This window comes from Thamnophis elegans, chromosome 6, assembly GCF_009769535.1.
Source record: "Thamnophis elegans isolate rThaEle1 chromosome 6, rThaEle1.pri, whole genome shotgun sequence".
Taxonomy (NCBI): domain Eukaryota; kingdom Metazoa; phylum Chordata; class Lepidosauria; order Squamata; family Colubridae; genus Thamnophis; species Thamnophis elegans.
The window spans coordinates 71,399,228-71,420,416 of NC_045546.1; the positions used below are offsets into that span (position 1 = coordinate 71,399,228).

The window sequence follows — 21,189 nt, forward strand, 5'->3', positions numbered from 1 at the left end:
ACCAAAAGTTGAACACCTCCAATTGATTTTTTTTTAAATCTTTCTGTTGGGAAGAGAAAATGTTATCTCTCAATGATCTGCTGTTACATACTACAACATAATTTACTTACATAGCAATTAGCAGTATAAAATGGGGTACAATGGATGCTCAACATAACTTCATGGTAATTTACCCATACAAGGAAAATAGATTTCTGGTTTAGAAAGATGTTTTTTTTTATTCTGGTTGGGAAGAGCTGTGACTTTCATGTGATGAACAATCACATGAAAATGAATTTCAAAAGATTTTATCTAGATCAGTATTCCCTCAATCAGCAGTATATATATATCATTAAATAGTTCTTTATAAGAATACTGAGACAGAGAATTCCTTGAAGTGTAGAATTAGAGCAACCCCTGAAAGGCTATGGCTTAGGAGTCAAAACATAACTAAAGAAACAATTGCTCTCTTTGTTTGGGTGTATTTGGAAGGGGGAAGGGGGATTTACTGGAAGATTGTTCCCATAACAGCAAAATCTGCTTCAGCTCCAGTTAGCTTATTTTTGCCTTGATCAGATCCTCATTTTTGAGAGTAGTTATATTTCAAGCTATTGACATGCTCACTTTTCTACTAGTAGCAAATGAAGCTTAATATATTGTGTATATATTTGATGGTTGTTTATTAATTGGCTATATTTTATATTTATAATAATAGGTTAAAGGTGTCAAAGGAGTGTTTTTGGCTAATCAGAAAATAAATGGAAAAGTTACCACTCTTATAACATTTAATAAAGGCCGTAACTGGGATTATCTAATGCCCCCATCTACTGATATGAATGGTAAACCAACTGACTGCAGACCAGTGAGTATTTCTCCCTGCTCTTAAATAGCAACAAAAAAAACCTGTTTATTTAATAAAGACATTAAAAATATGTTGACCATGAGAAAAGCAGATTAACTATGGAATGATTTGATGAAGTACATAGAATATAATTTGAACTATTATTATGCTCTGCTATTTTTGGTTTTCTATCAATAAAAGAATCTGTACCTTACAATAAGAAGGACACACTTTAGACTTCAACAGATGAAAGTTATATTTCTGAAGTGATTTACAAACATGGCTTTGCTTCATTTTCCTGAATGCTTTGGGTAAATCTATTGATGTCTAAACTACTCTACATATAACATCTGCTTTATCATTCTGTTTTTCCTTAAAAAAAACATTTCTCTTTTGCTGTAGAGCAGTGGTGGGATTCAAATAATTTAACAGCCGGGTCTCTGCCCTAATGACCAGCTGGGTAGGTATGGACCAGTGGTCATGTGACCATGTGGGCGTAGCCAACTCAAAGTCACTCACGTCAATGGGCGCTTTGCTTTAGCTGTTACAATGGTAATAAGGGTTAACTGGAGAGACAGTTTCTGTAAGCAGGGCAATAAAGATTAGGCTAGAAACAACACCAGAATGTTTCCTTCCTGCCTTCCTTACAGGATTAGCCCTGTAAAAATGGAAAAAACCAAAAGGAGATTTCTTCCAACAACCGGTTCTCCCAACTGCTTAGAAAGTTACCAACCACTTCTCCCGAATAGGTGCAAACCCGCTGAATCCCACCACTGCTGTAGAGACTTCATAGTTACTCCAACATTTGCAATGCAATATGTGAGGACACTTTCTATGGTGGACCGATAGAAAGAGGTCATCAGCCGTTGTTCCACCTGTGAGGCTAAAACCGATTTCATTGTATATATTTTGTACAATGACAATAAAGACTATACTACTACTATATTACTATTATTCTGTTAAATCTTGGTGTGGCTGTTTCAGAAATTAAAGATATTCCAATTTTTCTGCTAAAAACAGTGCTTTTTCATTGTTACTTTATAGCCTGATTGCCATCTTCATCTTCATCTGCGCTGGCCAGATAATCCATATGTGTCAGGGATGGTTCATACTAAGGATACAGCACCAGGACTCATAATGGGGGCAGGTAAAAAAAAGAGAGATAACTTAATATTTTGTTTTTATTGATTTTCAGTCAGAAAGATACATAATAATGCAACTTTGTCTCATATTGCCTATCTCTAATAGCTATTGTTTCAGTTCCATCCTATCTGCTTGTTTCTGTTGTGTACAAAATTAAATCCACAAAAGGAAATAACTGACAAGAGTTTTTTCCTCTTTTTTGTCTTTACATTTTTCTATAGATATTGCTATAATAGACCATAATATTATTTCTGACCTGTGTGGGAAATGCAGTGAGAGCTATAATATAATAGCTAGAAAGGGAATATTTGAGGAAGCCAATTAGTGGCATCTGAAATACTGTATTTCCCTCTCTTTCTTAGGTAATATGTTCAGGCCGTTGCCTTCTGAAAGATCTCTAGCAAAGTCAGAGGGCTCTTTAACACTTTATGAAGCTTCTTGACCTTCCCCTTTTATTTAAGAGCTGAAAGGACAAAGTATAATTCCAATTGCATAGAAGTTAAATTGAGGATAAGGAGGAGGGTGTTATTTAAGATGGAAATTGGACTGAGTAAAGAAAAAATAGGTGGCCAAAATAATAGCCTGAAACATTCTCTGCTATATTTCACAGCTATGGGTAATCTTACTTAATGACCACTTGTTCAATAACTACCGTATTTTTCGGAGTATAAGATGCACCTTTCTACCCCCCCAAAAAGGATGAAAATCTTGGTGCATCTTATACTTCGTCCACCTGGTCCATGCGTCAGATTTTCGGGTGGTTCCAATCGGCGGGGATCCTCACTTCCATATGGAGTCTGATTCCCGAAGCAGCCCAGGGAATTGCATTGAAAGGCTTTTGAAGGCCCCCTCAGTAGCCGCCAAGTGCTTGCTGCCCCTCTGACACCCGCTGAGCCTCCTCCCACCGCAGATGTGCCTTCTCTTTTCTCCTGGCCAGATCCGCCACCTGAAACATGAGGATTGTGGAGGAAAGAACTTTCAGGTGGCAGTGTCTTCCGCACGCACCGTTTTTGAAATCGGGAAGAGGGTCCGCCACCTGAAAATGCTTTCCTCCACGATCCTCACAGGTGTCAAGGGCTTGGCGCCTCCTGAGGGGGTTAAGCCTTCTCCGCTCGCAACGTCTTCACCCTGAGGGCATCGCTGGCAGCCGCTTCCCACAGCTCAGGAGGAATGCACACTCCTCACTGCTGCTGCTCGGCCTGAAAACGCTTTCCTCCATGATCCTCATGTTTCAGGCCGAGCAGCATCAACAGGAAGAGCATGAGAATGGAGCTGCTCTTTTTTACATGGGGCAGAAGGCTTCAAATCAATTCCTTAATTCTGGAAGTAGCTGCATGGCAGGTCTAAAATAGAAGCTGCCTTTGGGATTCTCTTTTTCCCAGAATGTTGAAGGGTTTTTTCAGCAATAAGGGTGGGTGGAGACTAGGAGCCTTTGTAGAAGTAACTGCAGTAAGCATTTGCAATGTAAAATAGTAATTTTACTATTATTATTCTTTTATTCTCAGGAAATCTGGGTGCCCAGCTTGTGGAATACAAGGAAGAAATGTATATAACATCTGACTGTGGCAAAACATGGAGACAGGTATTGAAATGTTGTGATGGGTTTGTTAATTTTACATCTTTTTATATTTATTTGTTTATTTATTTTTGTTTATTAATAAAGGTAAGAATAAATAAAAAAATTACACACTCTCACAACCCATAAATATGTTCTGATTCGGTGAAAAGAACATATATAGAAAATAAGCTTTTTAATGAATCATTCAAGCTGTGCGACTCCTAATATGATCAAGCTATTCATTATCAATAGGTGGGGCTTTAATGATAGTCCAAATCAACCCTAAAGAGAGGAAGAATGTGTGAATTATTGTTTATTAGCAATCATCTTGTCATCTTGTGCCCAGTAGAATATGTAGTATACATCAACAACTAGATTAAGGATATGATATTTTTATCATATATATTTTATTACTAGTGGGATTTTTTCTTGAAGGCTTGATGACATAATCACTTTTAAACATTTAGTTAATTGCAGTCTGGGTCTAAGCATATTTACACAAAATTAATTCCTTTTGCATTTAATAAATATGCGTAGGACTATAACCTTGGGAAAACATAGTGAGCCATTATTTTTTAATTATGGTATAACATTTATTTCTTGAATGATATTTTAAATGAATGAATTCTCATATTATTATTCTCACTTGGGATACTTATGTCATATTATCTTTCACCTTTACATACTTTCCTATCATCTGTGCTTTGTCTTTTACTATTTTGATGACCCAAAATACAGGTAGTCCTCGACTTACAATCACAATTGAGCCCAAAATTTATGTTACTAAGCAAGAAATTTGTTCAGTGAGCTTTGCCCTATTTACTACTTTTCTTGTCACATTTATTAACTGAATTACTGCAGTTATTAAATTAGTAATATCATTGTTAAGTGAATCTTGCTTCCCAATTGACTTTGCTTGTCAGAAGGTCACAAAAAGAGATCACATGACCCATGACACTGCAACCGTCATAAATGTTGTCAGTTGTCAAACATCAGAATATAAATCACATGACCATGGGGATGTTGCAGTGGTCATAAGTGTTAAAAATGGCTATAAGTCACTTTTTTCCATGCCTTTCAGTGGTGGGTTTCAAAAATTGTTCGAACCTACTCTGTGGGTGTGGCCTCCTTTGTGGGAGTGGCTTGCCGCCCATGTGACCGGATGGGAGTGGCTTGCTGCCCATGTGACTGGATATGAAGATGCCGACGACACTTGTCAGAACCACCTTAAATTACCTCACACAAAGCACTGGCATGCATAAGAATATGATGTAAACTTGTTTTTTAAAAGGCATCTTTGGTTTGCGTTAAAACAACTTCAACACACGCAATGTTCTGATTGCACCACAAACGCAGTAGTCATCCTTACCTTTCACAAAGGCACTGAGTTTTATAAATATGAGCATGATAGTGTAGAATAATCATATCCAAGGACCAGTGGTGGGTTTCAAAAAAATTTGGAACCTCTTCTGTAGGCGTGGCCTGCTTTCCAAGTCCACTGGTGGAACCTCTTCTAACCGGTTCGGTAGATTTGACAAACCGGTTCTACCGAATAGGTGCGAACTGGTAGGAACCCAGCTCTGATGCCGTTGTAGCAATAGCAATAACATTTAGACTGATATACCACTTTACAGTGCTTTACAACCCTCTCTAAGCAGTTTACAGAGTCAGCGTATTGTCCCCAACAATCTGGGTCTTCATTTTACCTACCTTGGAAGTATGGAAAGCTGAGTTAACCTTGAGCCTGGTGGGATTTGAACTGCCAAATTGCAGTCAGCTAGCAGTGAGCAGAAGTAGACTGCAATATTGCACTCTAACCACTGTGCCACCAAGACTCTTATAAGTTCAAATGGTCACTAAGTGAACTGTTGTAAATTGAGGTCTACCTGTATTTGATGTTATAATTTTCATGAATTTTTAATTGTTTCCTAATCTCCATTGTTATTTCCGCCCCATTTCCCTCATTCTGTTGTCACTCCAGTCTTTCCCAGGTTTCAGTGCGTGCCTCCCTCAGTCCAAAGAATCCCCTCTTCCAATATTACTCTATTTTTGATCCAATATGCTAATATGGTTTTCCTGAAAAACCTAATTACTTTGTTATTTTTCTTTTCCTGGCCGTTAGGTTTTTGAAGAGGAGCATCATATCTTATATTTGGATCATGGTGGTGTGATTGTGGCCATCAAAGATACATCTATTCCTCTGAAAATACTCAAGTAATTCTACAGCAAACTTTCATTAGTCTACTGTATTTTCAGTACTAAAAATATTCCAACTGAAATGTTTTTTTTCTCTAAGAGAGTTATTTACTAATTTAATATTTGCTCCATGTTTTCTAAATGTCTATGAAGATTCTCAGTCATCCAGGTCATGGTTGTCCCAAAGATGCTTTTTCAAGAAGCAAGAGCTGAAGAAGCTTATTGGATGAGAAACGAAACGTCTTCAAAGGAAAACCAGAAAGTCCACTTGCTTCGTAAAAAAGCATCTTTGGGACATCCATGTTTGCTAGTTATATATGTAATAAATACACTTATCCATGGAAATCAGGAAACAAAACATAGGTAAGGAGGTCATTCTCCCCCCCTTCCTCAGGCATCTATAAATAGCCATCTAGAACATAGAAAATAGAACAATAAAGTTAGAAGGGAGCTTGGAGGTCTTTTAGTTCAACTCCTGCCCATGGCAGGAGATCCTATACCATTCCAGACTTTCATTGGGCTTGATTCAATGGATACACTTGATCATAGAAAGAATAACAAAAACAGAACAGAATAGAAGAGTTGGAAGGGATGCTGAAGGTCCTCCAGTCCAGCCCCACCCCACCCAAGCAGGAGACCCTATACCATTTCAGACAAATGGCTGTCCAATCTCTTTTTAAATATCTCCGTTGATGCAGCACCCACAATTTGTTCAGGCAAGCTGTTCCAGTGCAGTGATTGTTTTCACTGTCAGGAAGTTTCTCGTTAGTTCTAGATTCCTTCTTTCCTTGATTAGTTTCCATCCATTGTGTCTTATCCTATCTTCAGGTTCTTTGAAGGCAGCCCCTTAAATGTTGGAACATGTCACCCCTAATCCTTCTTTTCATTAGACTAAACATACCCAATTTCTGCAACTATTCTTCATATGTTTTAGCCTCCAGAACCTTACCTTAACCGTGTTTGTTGCTCTTCTCTGCATTTTTTTCTAGAATCTCAACATCTTTTTTTTATATTGTGGTAACCAAAACTGGATACAGTATTCCAAAGCATTATAAAGTGGTACTACCACTTCACATGATCTTGATTTTATCTCCCTCTTAATGCAGCCTATAACTATGTTGACTTTTTTGGCAGCTGCAGCACACTGCTGGCTCATATTTAAGCAATTGTCCACTGGGATTCCCTAGATCCCTCTCATAGTTACTGTTAGATTTCACCTATTCTGTATCTGTGCATTTGGTTTTTCTTTAAGTAAGTAAAACCTTACTTTTCCCACCACTAAATTTCCTTTTGTTAGATAGACCCCAGTTTTCGAGCCTGTCAAAGTCCTTCTGAATCTTGAGCCTATCTTCTGGGTTCTTGGCTATTCCTCCCAGCTTGGTGTCATCTGCAAATTCCCCTTCTATCCCCTATCTACTTGGATATCTTTAAAAGTGGATTAATTGGGGGTGTGCAAAGCTTTCTGTAGTTGCTAATCATAAACAAGTTAACTCCTTAAAAAGGTAGGATGCTGTTAGCTGAAATTATTATTTTCTGGCAACCCTGGCCTGTTCACTGAATCTTCTTAGTTCTCCTGACAATGATGTTTCCATGTATAATAATTTGGGTCTTTCACTATTTTGGTCTTTTATATGAGATTCGCTGAGCAAAAAAGAATAGAATAGCTACTGTTGGTGGTACTATACTAAACCCTTTGGAAATATTAAGTATATATATGTTCTAAAATACCTAGAAGAGAATTTCCTATTAGTATTGACATTTAATTGGCTACTACTATTGGCTACCATTATCTTGTGCATGTAGCACAAGATAATAATTTGATCTTATCCAGGGCAACTATTCTGAGGTTTTGGTAGATTTGATAATTATTCTGATTCTGACTTTCAGATATTACTTATATTGTGACCTATCATATTGACTCTCAGACCAGTATAGTGATCTCGTGATCAAATTTTATGACTTGTTTACATCAGAAACTTGATGCCAGAGGGCCCCATCAAACAAATCTTACAATTTTCTTCTGTGTGTTTTCTTTTGTATGATTAACTCACACTGATTTTTTTTTTGGTGCACTGTTCTGATTAAACTACTAAGTGTTTGAAATACAGGTAGTTCTCAATTTACAACCATAAATAAGCCCAAAATTTATTCTAGCAAGCAAGACAGTTATAAAGTGAATTTTGACCCATTTTACAATATTTTGTCACTGTTCTTAAATAAATAACTGCAGTTGTAAAGTGAATCATGTTGTTAAGTGAATTCAGCTTCCTTCATTGACTTTGCTTCTTGGAGGCTGGCTGGGAAGCTTGCAAAGGATGATCATATGATCCTGAGATGGTACAAGTGCCATACGTATATGCCAGTTGCCAAGTATCTGAATTTTGACGCCGTGACCATGGGGATTCTGCAGGTCATAAGCGTGAAAAATGGTCATAAATCTGAACGGTCACTAAATGAATAGTATAAGTTGAGGACTACCTGTATCTGTTTCAGATTTTGAGATAATGTCTTTTGAGATAACTTTAGTAGCAGAATTTTTTTTACAAAGGAAAGAACTCAAACATGTACTCTTTACTGACAACTGGGATTAGAATTTCAATTGGTAAACAATGTGGTCATAAAGTGTGAGTGCATTGCTTAGTGATCGCAATCCCTGTAATCCTGGTTGCCATCATTAACTCAAACTCACCATTGTTAGGTAAGCCAACTTCTTCTCAGCTTCTCATCACCACATATTTGGAGAAGCTGTCAGGAGGTCGAAAGTTCCACACCTGCAGACAGGTAAATGGCTGCTGGGTGAAGGAGAGAATGAAGGGGAGTTTGGAATATGAGGGTTGAAGAGGGTGTGTGAGAGGCATAGTCTGTGAGGAAATGCTCAAGGATGGGAGAGAGGATCTGGGAGGGTGCAAGAGAGGGGCTACCAGGGTCAGGGAGGGTGCGCAAGGGTGATAATTTGGGGGGAGATATACAAGAGGCACTATGTGGGTTGGAGAGAGTGCATCAGGGGTGGGTTCCTGCCAGTTCTAACTTCTTCTATAGAAGAGGTTCCACAAATCTACAGTGCCGTTTAGAACCGGTTCCAGCTCCCTCCCCCCACCCATCTGCACTTCATCAAGATGAAGAGCGAGAGGAGGAATTCTGGGAGTTGAAGTCCACAAGTCTTAAAGCTGTCAAGTTTGGACATTCCTGGGGGTTTTTTTCTAAAGGGTTAGGGGTGCAAGGGTCTTGTAACTTGACAGCTTTAAGACTTGCATGCTTCAAATACCAGAGTTTCTGAGCCAATATTTTGGTTCTAAGCAAGAACGTTGTTAAGTGAGTTTCACCACATTTTAAAAGTTGGCCATGCCCACCCAATCATATGGCTGGCAAGTCACTCCCACCTGGTCACATGGCTGGCAAGCCACTCTCACCTGGTCACATGGCTGGCAAGCCACTCCCACAAAGCAGGCCACACCTACAGAAGAGGTTCTAAAAAAATTTGAAACCCACCACTGGAGTGCATGTAGGTCAGGAGTTACAAGGGAGGCACAGAGAGGGTTGGAGAGAGTGTATTAGGATGCACAAGTGGCCAGTGTGGCAGAAGTACAGATTGTCTGGGGGAGGATGCAAGTGTGGGAGAGATACCCCAGCAACAGTGAAGGTGACAAATAGTATTTATGATTGCACGGTGCTTGGCAACTGATTGTAAATGTGAACAGGTTGTCAAACTCCTAGATTGCAATCACACAGTTGCAGAATTGCTGCAACAACCAGACCTTCAAGGACTGGTCCTAACCACCATTCATTCAGTATCCGCAGAACTTTGAAGGGTCACTGTACAAATGGTCATAAGTCGAAAACTACCTATAATGGTTAGCTTTAGAATATCTACTGTTTAACTACTTTGGACTTGGTGAATCCTATTAAATTATTTAAAGAAATGGTATTGATTATTTTACTATTTCCATTGCAGATTCAGTGTAGATGAAGGTCAAACTTGGAGCACCCATAATTTCACAAGTATTTCTGTGTATGTGGATGGCCTACTTAGCGAACCTGGGGATGAGACTTTAGTCATGACGTAAGTACCTTTAATTGTACCAGCCCACCAACTACATGAAAAAAAGTTGATTAAAAGTGTTTAACTTAATGTAATGAAACAATTACCTAAGTAATTAATTTAGGAACACATCCGAGGTCTTCATTTTTGGCTGGACATCTTTAAATGAAATGAAAGCAATTTAATGGATGATAATTAATTGGGAGAGTACATATGGGAAATAGTTTTGTGATAATGTGGAGGCTTCAGGATTCAGTAGAAGAGTAAAAGGAATGCCTTAGATGTAGAGATAATAGATAAATAGATATCTGACTAAACATACATTACTTCAGAGCTAAACACAGATAAGCCAAACTTTCTGTTGTGGAGTCAAGTGATTAAAAATGTTCAAGAAGACAAAATCCTTGACTACAATATAGTCTCCATTGTTGATTACTACATCTTCTTTAGTTCTGTTATACCAAGATATAGATGTGCAGGGTCAGTTAATTGCTAATATTTAAAGTATGGTACAGAACAGCCCGATTATGAAAATAATTTGAAAATATAACATTTTCATGTACTGAAGAGCTGTGGTGGCAGAGTGGTTAGATTGTAGTATTGCAGACTAATTCTGCTGACTGCCAGTCAGCATTTCAGCAGTTTGAGTCTCACCTGCTCAATCTTCCATCCTTCCAAGGTTGGTAAAATGAGGACCCAGATTATTGGGGACAATATTAAACCATTTAAAGAGGGCTGTAAAGCACTGTGGTAAAGTGGTATATACATCTACTGTATTTTTGGAATATAAGATGCACCTTTTCCCCCACAAAAAGAGAGGAAAAGAAAAAGAGAGAGAAATACAGTAGGTAGGTAGGGAGAGAGAGAGAGTAGGTAGGTAGGTAGGTAGATGTTTCCAGGTGTATTTATCCATGTGCTAGAGAAGGAAATCACTGACAATCTGCAGCACCTAAGACTTTGTTTCTGCTGGCACAGCACTTGATCAATGTAATTCTCATCAATCAGTTAAAGAGCATTCCGAAAGGAAAAAAAAGTTTTTGCACTCTGCAAACCTCTCAAAAATGGCCTGTTTTTCATGAAAACGAGCCCGTTTTTTTTCAAAAAAGGGGGGCATAAATAGCCTTGGGGGGGATTGCAGAGTGCTCCTGGGAGGTGGGGGGCAAAAAATGAGCAAAACATGGCCCATTTTTCATGAAAATGGGCCCGTTTCTTGTCAAACAAAATGTATGCATAGGCTTATGGAAGCTTATAGAGTGCTGCTGGGAGCTGGGGGGCAAAAATGGCCCATTTTTTGCTCATTTCTGCCCTCCCCAGCCCCCAGGGGCTCTCTGAAAGCCTCCATAAGGCAATGCACGGCCATTTTGGTGAAGGGGGCGAGGCTTCAGGAGGCAAAAAATGCTGTATTCAATGTATAAGATGCACCCGGATTTTCAGCCTCTTTTTTGAGGAAAAAAGGTGCATCTTATACTCTGAAAAATATGATATTCCTTGTTATATTCTTGTCTTCACTCCCAGTCTTTTACTTGGGAACTCATTCAGATTTTTTTCTCTTTAGGGTGTTTGGACACATCAGCTACCAGTCAGACTGGGAACTAGTCAAGGTAGATTTCCGTCCATCTTTTTCCCGTGAATGCACTGATGAAGACTATGAATCATGGGACCTGACAAATCTGCAGGTGCAACTACTTATAAAGAAATAACTATCATATTTAGTGACATTTGTTTGTGTAATACTAAAACATGTTTAGTATTATTTGTGCTAACTACACTAAGGCTGTGGTTCAGTTAAAGAGAAGTATAATTGGTCTAATTGAACTGGTTAACAAACCAGAACATAAAACTAAAACTTAATTTTGAGTTAATATCTAAATTCTAAATGAAATATGATTAGTAAAGACCTCAGTTTTCCTTATTTGAATAATCTGGAAATTTGTAGCATGGTTTCATTCCATCATAAACAAGAGATAGAGAGAAGGGAGAGTATGCAGGTCACACAGCTTATGTATGTAATACAATCACAACTTTTGTTCTACTGAATGTGGCTTGATTTCTAAATAGCCAGGTATAGGATTACACTAAACCCATGGCTTACCAATTACAGATGAAATAGACTGCTGTGAGAGAATAGCTTGATTTCTAGGACTATGTTCTGATTATTCCAGGATATTCATATCAATAGAAGTCATCAAAAATAATCATTCTTGATTAATTAGAATCAAATGTTATATATATTAAAGACATAACTTCAAATTTGAATTTGTAGCTCAGATTTATTTCAGAAAGGTAATATGGCATGAACTATCAGATAGCATTTTGATGCAAAGTAAAAAAGCGGGGGCGAGGAGATGTTTCACAATACAATATAGAGTACAGTGTTTCCAGTTAAATGAACATAAAATCAAAACTTTAGAGGTATGATTTGCTCAACTGCAAAAAGAATAGTGTGAAAACTATGACAAGAACAATTTCAGACTAGTATATTGCTCCTTAAATTCTACAACAAAGGCTGTCTTCTAGCTCAAATATTTACAAATACAGCAGTGTGTACTCCTTGATTCAACGTTTAGCTGGGGAGGTATAAATTGGTACTTTATTAAATGCAATAAATATGATACACATTAAACACGTTGTAGACGGCACTGGCTAAGATTTAGTGATCTGGAGATAAAGTATTTATTATGGACAGAGTATGAATAGGTTTCAACAATCAATCTCTTAATTGCCTGTAATTGATGTCAGACCAATTAAATGAATCAATATATTTTTAAAATACAACATTTAGAGAGAATTTCTTTTTGATATAGCAGGCAAAGAAATAGAGGTATGATTTGAGCCAAAGACATACTTATATTTCAATTTGCTTAATACAATCAAATTAATTGAAAGTTAAGGAAAGATGCTATGTATGAAGTCTCCATCAGTATTGCTACACTGGAAATAGCTCTGTGTAGATTTAGATAAGAATGTTTCTCAATGGAAGTTGAACAACCCAAGATTGAGTTGCATGAGATCTGCCATTTTGTTTTAGCATTTAATTTGTTTCTTCTTTCCTTTACACACATGTGCCTATAAACATTGCTATATTTTCTATACTAAATATTAAGATGTGTTATTAAACTTGCTCACAATAGACATTGTGTAGTTATAACCAATACAAGAAATGGGAAAAGGGAAGAAGTTAAATTGTATTGAGAAAGATCAGTTCATGCAATCTGCATGTGAAACACTTGTTAGATCTTATTCTTATACCTAAAATTCAGTTGACAATTCTTACTGGATACTAAAAATTAGTTCAAGACTTGGGTTACAAATAAATAAATAACTTTATCTAACAGCTATGAGAATTAACCTTTAATATTCAGGGTGACCGTTGCATAATGGGCCAGCAGAGAACCTTTCGAAGGAGGAAGAATTCATCATGGTGTATTAAAGGAAAAAACTTTATGTCAGCACTTTCTTCCAAAGTTTGTGAATGTAGTTCTTCTGATTTCTTATGGTAAGTTTTCTCTTCCTGTCTCCTGAAGAGGCCATGTTGTTAATGTTATGTATAGACATACTGAAAAATCCATACAGATAGTCCTTGATTTATAATTGAGCCTGACAATTATAGTCATAAACCATGATGGCCGTAAATTGGGTCACAAACAATTTTACCATTTTTATTAGCTTTATTGTGGCAATCATTAACAAATTCCTTGTTCAGTATAGGCATGGTTTTGCCAGAAACCAGAAGGAGATGCCAGTTTCTGCCAAAAGTATTGTATAGCATGACCCCTGGGTGCGAGAAACAGCTGTAAATGTAAGCTGAATGCCCAGAATGTAGCCACATGACTGCAGGGAGAGTTGACATCAGAACTTCAAATCTGGGTCGCCTATCCCCTTTTTTTTGGGGGGGGTCTATTGCAACTTCAAATGGTTGCTAATTAAAGGTAGTTTATTATGTTTTTTAAACAGAAATTATGGTTTTTGTTTGGAAGAGAACAGTTATCTTCACAAAAAAAGAAAGGAACAATATAGCCAACTGTTCTGACTCCCTCCTCCGTCCAATAACGAAAGCCGAGACAAGCTTTGCTAGAATGTACTTTAATTAGCAAGACCAGAATCTCGGTGGCTGAAAGCCAAGCAAAACAAACAGATAAGGACCTTGGCAGCAAGTCCGACAAACCTTGGCAGCAATTCAGACAAAACTTGGCAGCAATCCAGCCTGCCAAGGTAGTTAGTTCTCTTTAGTCAAAGCGTTGACTTCTGCAAGAAGGGCCTGTCACAAGCAGTCTTTTTTATAGTCTGGAGGAGCCTAATGACCATCAGCTGAGTGCAATTACCTCCTGTAATTGTGTAATTGTTCCTGACCTGAGTAGCTCTGCGATGGCGTGCATCCAGGAACAACTCACTGCTTGTTTCTGGATCACTCTCCCTTGTCTCCTCCCCACTGATCCAAGGTTCAGATGCCACCTGGTGGCCAACCAGTCTCTCTGCACCCTGCTCGGAGTCGGAACCCTGTCCAGGGTCCTCCACATCCCCCAGGGCCGACTCATAGGGCCCCTCGCTGTCGGAGTCTGGTGGCAGCTCCAACGGCTCCTGCTGGGCCACAACAGCCAACATTTCATTTATTTTATGACAGTCCCAAAACAACCGGTATAACAATTCACAAATAGATCATAAAGAATGAAAATGTTATTCAGTAGAATAACAATGAAATCTTTTTATCAATAAACACTAATTTGTTCCACCAACAAATGACGAGGTTGAGCCAGGGGAATATTTTTCAGATGGATATCATTGTGAAGTCATTATTGAAAATGATGACTTGGGGACTTGTCCTCCTTACTTCTTAAAGGTGGCAAAATCAAAAAACAGATTTGGAGATATCAATCTGCATGAATAGGTGGGATTATCTACCCCAAAGCTATTATATCAGCTAAATGTTTAGGTTTTAAAGGTTACAAAAGTAGAAAGTGGATTGCCCAGGAATTGCAGTTCGTGTATCTCTGTTTGCAAAGTATAGATCTGTCATTTTGAATTGTGCTTGGAGGTGAAGTTTTAAGAAATACCGATAGAATTATCTTGGAGTTTGTTTGTTTATTTGTTTATTAAATATATTTGCCTCTCATCTTGTATCAAAATAACTCATGGCAGAGTATACTGAATGCATACAGTATTTTCTCTTATATTGAGTTTTAAAGATGGCCAATATCTAGAGAAAAAGATCCCGTATAACTTGAATCATGTCAGTGCCTCTATTAATAAGACTCTGTCTTGTCTGAAATAGACTTGTGGACCATGAGGGAACTATGTGTCTGCCAGCACAGCTGCTGGTAGCAGATTTATTACAGGTGGCCACCAAGGCTGGTTGCCAGAACCATCTGCTTCCCTTGAGTCTGCTCTTCGGAGACAGCCTGAGGAACTTTGCTTCAAGAGGGATTTTCTGTCTGTGCTAGACATTCTTTTCTTCCTGCGAATCTAAGCTGGATATCACAGCAGTCCATAACAAAAGAAGGGAGGGTGGAAATTAAGACCTATTTCCCTTCCAATTGCCCATATGCTCTCCAATCTTGTGGAATGTCCTAGCCTCCCAGAAAGGTTGTGTTCCTTTGTAAATAAAATTGACTAAAGGATTGTACACCTATTTGCATCATTTCTCATGCAAAGATAATAAACCTGGTTTTAGTAATGGAGACTTGTTGCTGCTAACTAGAGTGCTAATGAGCACCTGCTGACCTCAGCTGTCAAAACTATAAATACACTCCTGGAAAGTTAGTTTTTTGGCCAATATGACAAAAGCTATGGAACCAGTGGTGGGTTTCAAAAATTGTTCGAACCTACTCTGTGGGTGTGGCCTCTTTTGTGGGAGTGGCTTGCCACCCATGTGACCGGATGGGAGTGGCTTGCCACCCATGACTGGGTGGGAGTGGCTTGCAGCCCATGTGACCAGATATGAAGATGCCGACGACACTTGTCAGAACCACCTTAAATTACCTCACACACAGCACTGGCATGCATAAGAATATGATGTAAACTTGTTTTCTAAAAGGCATCTTTGGTTTGCGTTAAAACAACTTCAACACACGCAATGTTCTGATTGTACCACAAACGCAGTAGTCATCCTTACCTTTCACAGAGGCACTGAGTTGTATAAATATGAGCATGATAGTGTAGAATAATCATATCCAAGGACCAGTGGTGGGTTTCAAAAATTTTTGGAACCTCTTCTGTAGGTGTGGCCTGCTTTCTGGGTCCACTGGTGGAACCTCTTCTAAGCGGTTCAGTAGATTTGACGAACCGGTTCTACCAAATAGGTGCGAACTGGTAGGAACCCATCTCTGTATGGAACCCAAAAGATGTCTGGTAAAAGATGCCATCCCCAAAAGATACAAACTGTTTCAGCTGTAATTCATAGAGTTATGTGTACAATAAAAACCTATTTGTTATTATTATTCTGTAGTGATTATGGATTTGAACTTTCACTTTCAAAATCAGAGCCCAGCATGTGCTTTGCTGACTTTTGGTTTAACCCTAAAGCCCCCCCTGAAGACTGTATCGCAGGGCAGACCTATAAAAGTAGCACAGGGTAAGTAAGTGAGTATTTTGTTTGGAAAATAGCTCTCTATTTTACTTTCTGCCTTGTATCAGTCTCCTTTACAAATTGCTAATGTGATAAGAGACACAAACGATTATTTATTTCTAATAAAATATTTTGGGTTTTGAAAAAAAATGATGTGGAAAGTTTCTGCGTACTATTTTGCCTTGATGAATGCTCCTTAATAGTTAGAGATACATTCTGTTAGCCCCCAAATTGGTGTCACTGAAGCTGCTTTTCTGAATGATAGCTAACTTTATCAGCAGGGATGCAGTTACTTTTCCTTTCTGGTGTATTTGGCAGCATACATCATATTAAGAAAGTCAAGGAATGCTATTTTGAGAAATGTAGGGCTTCTGTCTGCTTTCTACATTCGCAAGGCTGCAGTACACAGGTGCCTCTTTCTTCACTATCCAGTCAATCCCCTCTGGAATTGTAGCCGGCCTTTTGGGCAGTTTGAATAACAAGTTCTGACCTTGCCAACTCTTCATGGGGTCTTGCGTTTTTAATTATTATACACCTCCATTTTTTAATCTTTGAAGGAATTACTGGGCAGTGTGCCAACTTATTATGATTAAATAGTTATACACAAAAATATGGTTGGTTGGGAATTCCTTACATTTGGCCTGGTACTGTTTTGTTTTGAAATTGCCCCTATCCTGCTTCTGTGGATAATCTTATAGGTACACAGAAATATGTAACTTTATATGTTTATCCTATCATTTCCTTGTGGGGTAAAAAAAGGAGGGCGAAACAGCAAGCTAAAGAAATGAAAGGCATGAGAAAATAAAAAGGAAAGGAAATATAGCACATACCAACAGCATTCACATATATCACCCCCATTCTTTTTATCCTTGTTTCCGATATGTCCCTACATTGCTTTATACTTTGCTGCTGTTCTTTCAAGTTCTTACCTCTTTCTCTATTTTGCTTCTCATCAATTATATAATTGTTACTTATTTATGTAGTCTACGATTGCATACATCTGGAATCTTGCACCTTTTTCTCAAAACTATTTCTGATCCTTTCATTATCACTATTACTGGAGCATAACATGCAGTGGTGGGTTTCAAAAATTGTTCGAACCTACTCTATGGGTGTAGCTTCCTTTGTGGGAGTGGCTTGCCACCCATGTGACTGGATGGGAGTGGCTTGCTGCCCATGTGACCAGATGGGAGTGGCTTGCTGTCCATGTGACCGGATATGAAGATGCCGACAACACTTGTCAGAACCACCTTAAATTACCTCACACACAGCACTGGCATGCATAAGAATATGATGTAAACTTGTTTTTCAAAAGGCATCTTTGGTTTGCGTTAAAACAACTTCAACACACGCAATGTTCTGATTATACCACAAACGCAGTAGTCATCCTTACCTTTCACAGAGGCACTGAGTTTTATAAATATGAGCATGATAGTGTAGAATAATCATATCCAAGGACCAGTGGTGGGTTTCAAAATTTTTTGGAACCTCTTCTGTAGGTGTAGCCTGCTTTCCGGGTCCACTGGTGGAACATCTTCTAACCGGTTCGGTAGATTTGACGAACCGGTTCTACCGAATAGGTGCGAACTGGTAGGAACCCATCTTTGATAACGTGTCACTATCACCAGCCTATGGATTTCAACTTTCATATGCAAACCACAACAACAACAACATAGGTGACACTATACATTGTGGCTTTGGTTAAATCAAGGCTTTCTCATAGTACTTTTTAATAATGTAAATAAAGTATAGACTAGTTTACCAGCCTTACTCCCATACAACAGTCAGCCTTTTCTGCCAATATTAAAAACAGTATCAAATATTTTCCACATTTTGGCCAGCATGCTACCAAAATCCAGTTTTAGCTGAAGCATTTTAATGTTATTTTTATGGAAGCTAGAATCTCTAGTGTAGAGACTGCAAACCAGCATGTTATAGCTTGCCTCCTAGCAGCTAAGAGCTGTATCTGTTGATCAGTTGTGTTCCTCCCTCAGATATGCTCTCCATTCCCTTCTTTCTACAGATACCGTAAAGTTATATCTAATATATGTAAAGGAGGTACGGATTTACAGAAAAATTCTTCTCAGCATGTGTGTCCACTAACTGCTCCCAAAGGATTGCAGATCAGCATTAAAGGGAAAAGCCTAGCTATTAAGCCAGGAGAATATGTCACCTTTATGGTCAAACAAAATCAGGTATTACTGGAATTTCTCATCTATGGAAGTCAGAATAAAAATGTAATTATCCTTTTAACCTGAAAACAGGGTTGCACTAGAATTTGTCCTGCAATGTATTTTGTTTTTCTTTCTCTTTCTCTGCTGATTTATCATTCTCTTTATTTGAAGGTAAAAAATTTAGTGGGCTCCTTCTCTTACTTCACAGTTTTTTCTCCCTAAGTTCCTATAGGAGACACCTCTCTTCCCCCCTCCACTGATACAAAAAAAGAGAGATGGGAGCTATGTTATAGCCCGTTACTATCTGGCAGGCTATCATGACAGCGGTGTATATTAGTATGAAGATAAAGTGGTTGGGTTAGCTTGGCAGCAGGTGGTAGTATGTGAGTCACTGAAGGCTTTCTTCCTTTCCTAGGAATGAAGTAATTGAGAAATAACTGAAGGTAGTGTCAGTAATCAAGAAACTTCCTCTAGCAGGAAATGGCCAAACCGCAGAACAGTTATTGCCTAAATTTAAATTAATTATTAGTGAAGAGTATTTTAATCATTTCCTTTTCCCAGAAATCAGGAGTAAATCTTAGTTGTGTATAAAACAGAAGGGTTTCAATGTCCTTTTGTTTCTGTTTTGCTGGCAAAGAGGCATGGGAGTTTTACAGTAAATTTCAGCTTACACAGAGGCAGTTAAGCAAAAACTTAAACACATTTGCCACATATTTTGTTGCTAGGAAAAGCATTGTTTGTGAGATACATATGTTTTCCCCAGAACTTAAGGAGCATTGGAGACTGTTGATTTGTTATGGTGAATTTGGAATTGCTTATAAAGGACAGGATTGTGTGCAGTGCATGCACATGTAGAGATTGTTGATAGTGTTACTTCATCTCATATAAAATAGTAGATATAGCCAGATCAGAAGTAACTTTGATATCTCATGCACATTTGGGATGCCTTCAAAAGCAGATCTGCAAATCTTTGGCTAAATGAACAGAAAGTAAGATTCTAGTAGAAGTGACAGGTAATAGGTTTACATACATTCTTATGAAAAAACTCATGCCCCAAGAAATTCTTCAATTCAACTATATGGCAGGGTGAGAATCCACTGTAGTACATAGCAAGCTAAACACCTGAAGAGCAGATGCCTACATGAAAAACTCAGGGAGAATGTGTACCCACAATCATTTGTTACAAGATGCCTACACAACGCAATGGGATGAGAAAGGAAGCAACAAAAGACCCAAACTCAATGGTAACCTCCCATTGCAATGAACAAGGACATACGTTCAGTTTTGCAGCTACTCAGTTTGTTAGATGAGCAAGCACAAAAACAGCCTGGAAACTGATTGAAGCCTGGGAAACAGGCCTCTCTGTCAGTCAATGGGAGTGCTGATTTGCCACCAGCTTATCAAGTAATTAGAGGTGAGGACTTAGCAGGACAGGGAAACAACAGACAACGACTTAATAGCCAGCCATCAACAGCCCAATCAACAATTAAAAACCCACACAAAAGAGGCATCATATAAATACCACACACAGACTAACCCAAAGCAAACACTTTGCCAGAGAGAAGTTCCCTGAGGATGGCCTCCAACACAAGTCCTAAAGCTTGGAAGACTAAACCTCTGGTTGCAGTGACCAACCCTGATTGAATCCTACAAACTGTTCAATGTTTGGCATTCTGAGTAAGACATGCGCTGGCCAAAAACTTTTGCAAAAATGTGTGCAATCAAATCAGTCTCAGTCAGCAGATTGAGTTGATATAGGTGTTAAAGCCAATTTCTTCCTTAGCAAATTGTTCTGACCCCCTCCTCTGTCCAGTAATGAATGCCGAGACAAGCTTAACTGGAATGTACTTTAATAGCAAGAAACCAAAACCTCGGTGGCTGAAAGCCAAGCATGACAAACAGATAAGGACCTTGGCAGCAACTCAGACAAACCTTGGCAGCAATCCAGCCTGCCAAGGTAGTTACAAAAGTTCTCCAACTTTTAGTCAATGCGTTGACTTCTGCAAAGAGGGGCGTGTGCACAAGTAGTCTTTTTATAGTCTGGAGAGGACCCTAATGACCACCAGCTGAGTGCAATTGCCTCCTGTAACTGCGCAACAGTTCCTTACGCCTATTAGCTCTTCGATGCCGGGCATCCAGGAACAACTCACTGCTGGACTCAGGCTCACTCTCCCTTGTCTCCTCCCCACTGGTCCAAAGCTCAGGCGCCTCCTGGTGGCCAACCAGCCTCTCTGCGCCCTGCTCAGAATCAGAACCCTGTCCAGGGTCCTCCACATCCTCCAGAGCCGACTCATAGGGCCCCTCGCTGTCGGAGTCTGGTGGCAGCTCCAACAGCTCCTGCTGGGCCACAACACAAATGCCAAAATCACTGCCAAGCTTGGTAAGAAGGTGACATCGCTTGGGGAACCTGGTAGTGTTTGATGGGGCATATATTGAACCAGAAAGAATGGTTACAGCCTTATGCAAACTAAGCATGCAAGAAGCTGGTTTGGATGCTTATATTATTAGAATAGGAGATGTGCCAGATGTAGATTTATCTTCAATACTACTAATTAGGAGTTTATTATTGAATTTTAATGATCTAAGAATTGATCTTTTTTTTAAAAAAATGCATCATTCTTTATAAAATTTATATAACACCACCTGGACTCATTTTTTTTTGTAAAATGGGCAGCCATACAAATATGATACATATAT

The 21,189-nt window shown here is 38.7% G+C and overlaps 1 protein-coding gene across 1 annotated transcript in view; it reads left to right on the forward strand.

Annotated features, from left to right (window-relative positions):
- Positions 1–21,189, forward strand: part of SORCS2 (sortilin related VPS10 domain containing receptor 2) — a 104,916-nt gene that overhangs the window by 61,006 nt on the left and 22,721 nt on the right. The window contains exons 10-18 of the mRNA XM_032219192.1: positions 695–841; positions 1,865–1,967; positions 3,469–3,545; positions 5,644–5,735; positions 9,670–9,777; positions 11,312–11,432; positions 13,119–13,252; positions 16,199–16,324; positions 18,342–18,513. Of these exons, the coding sequence (XP_032075083.1) occupies positions 695–841; positions 1,865–1,967; positions 3,469–3,545; positions 5,644–5,735; positions 9,670–9,777; positions 11,312–11,432; positions 13,119–13,252; positions 16,199–16,324; positions 18,342–18,513 (1,080 nt within the window). The remainder of the gene's footprint in view (positions 1–694; positions 842–1,864; positions 1,968–3,468; positions 3,546–5,643; positions 5,736–9,669; positions 9,778–11,311; positions 11,433–13,118; positions 13,253–16,198; positions 16,325–18,341; positions 18,514–21,189) is intronic.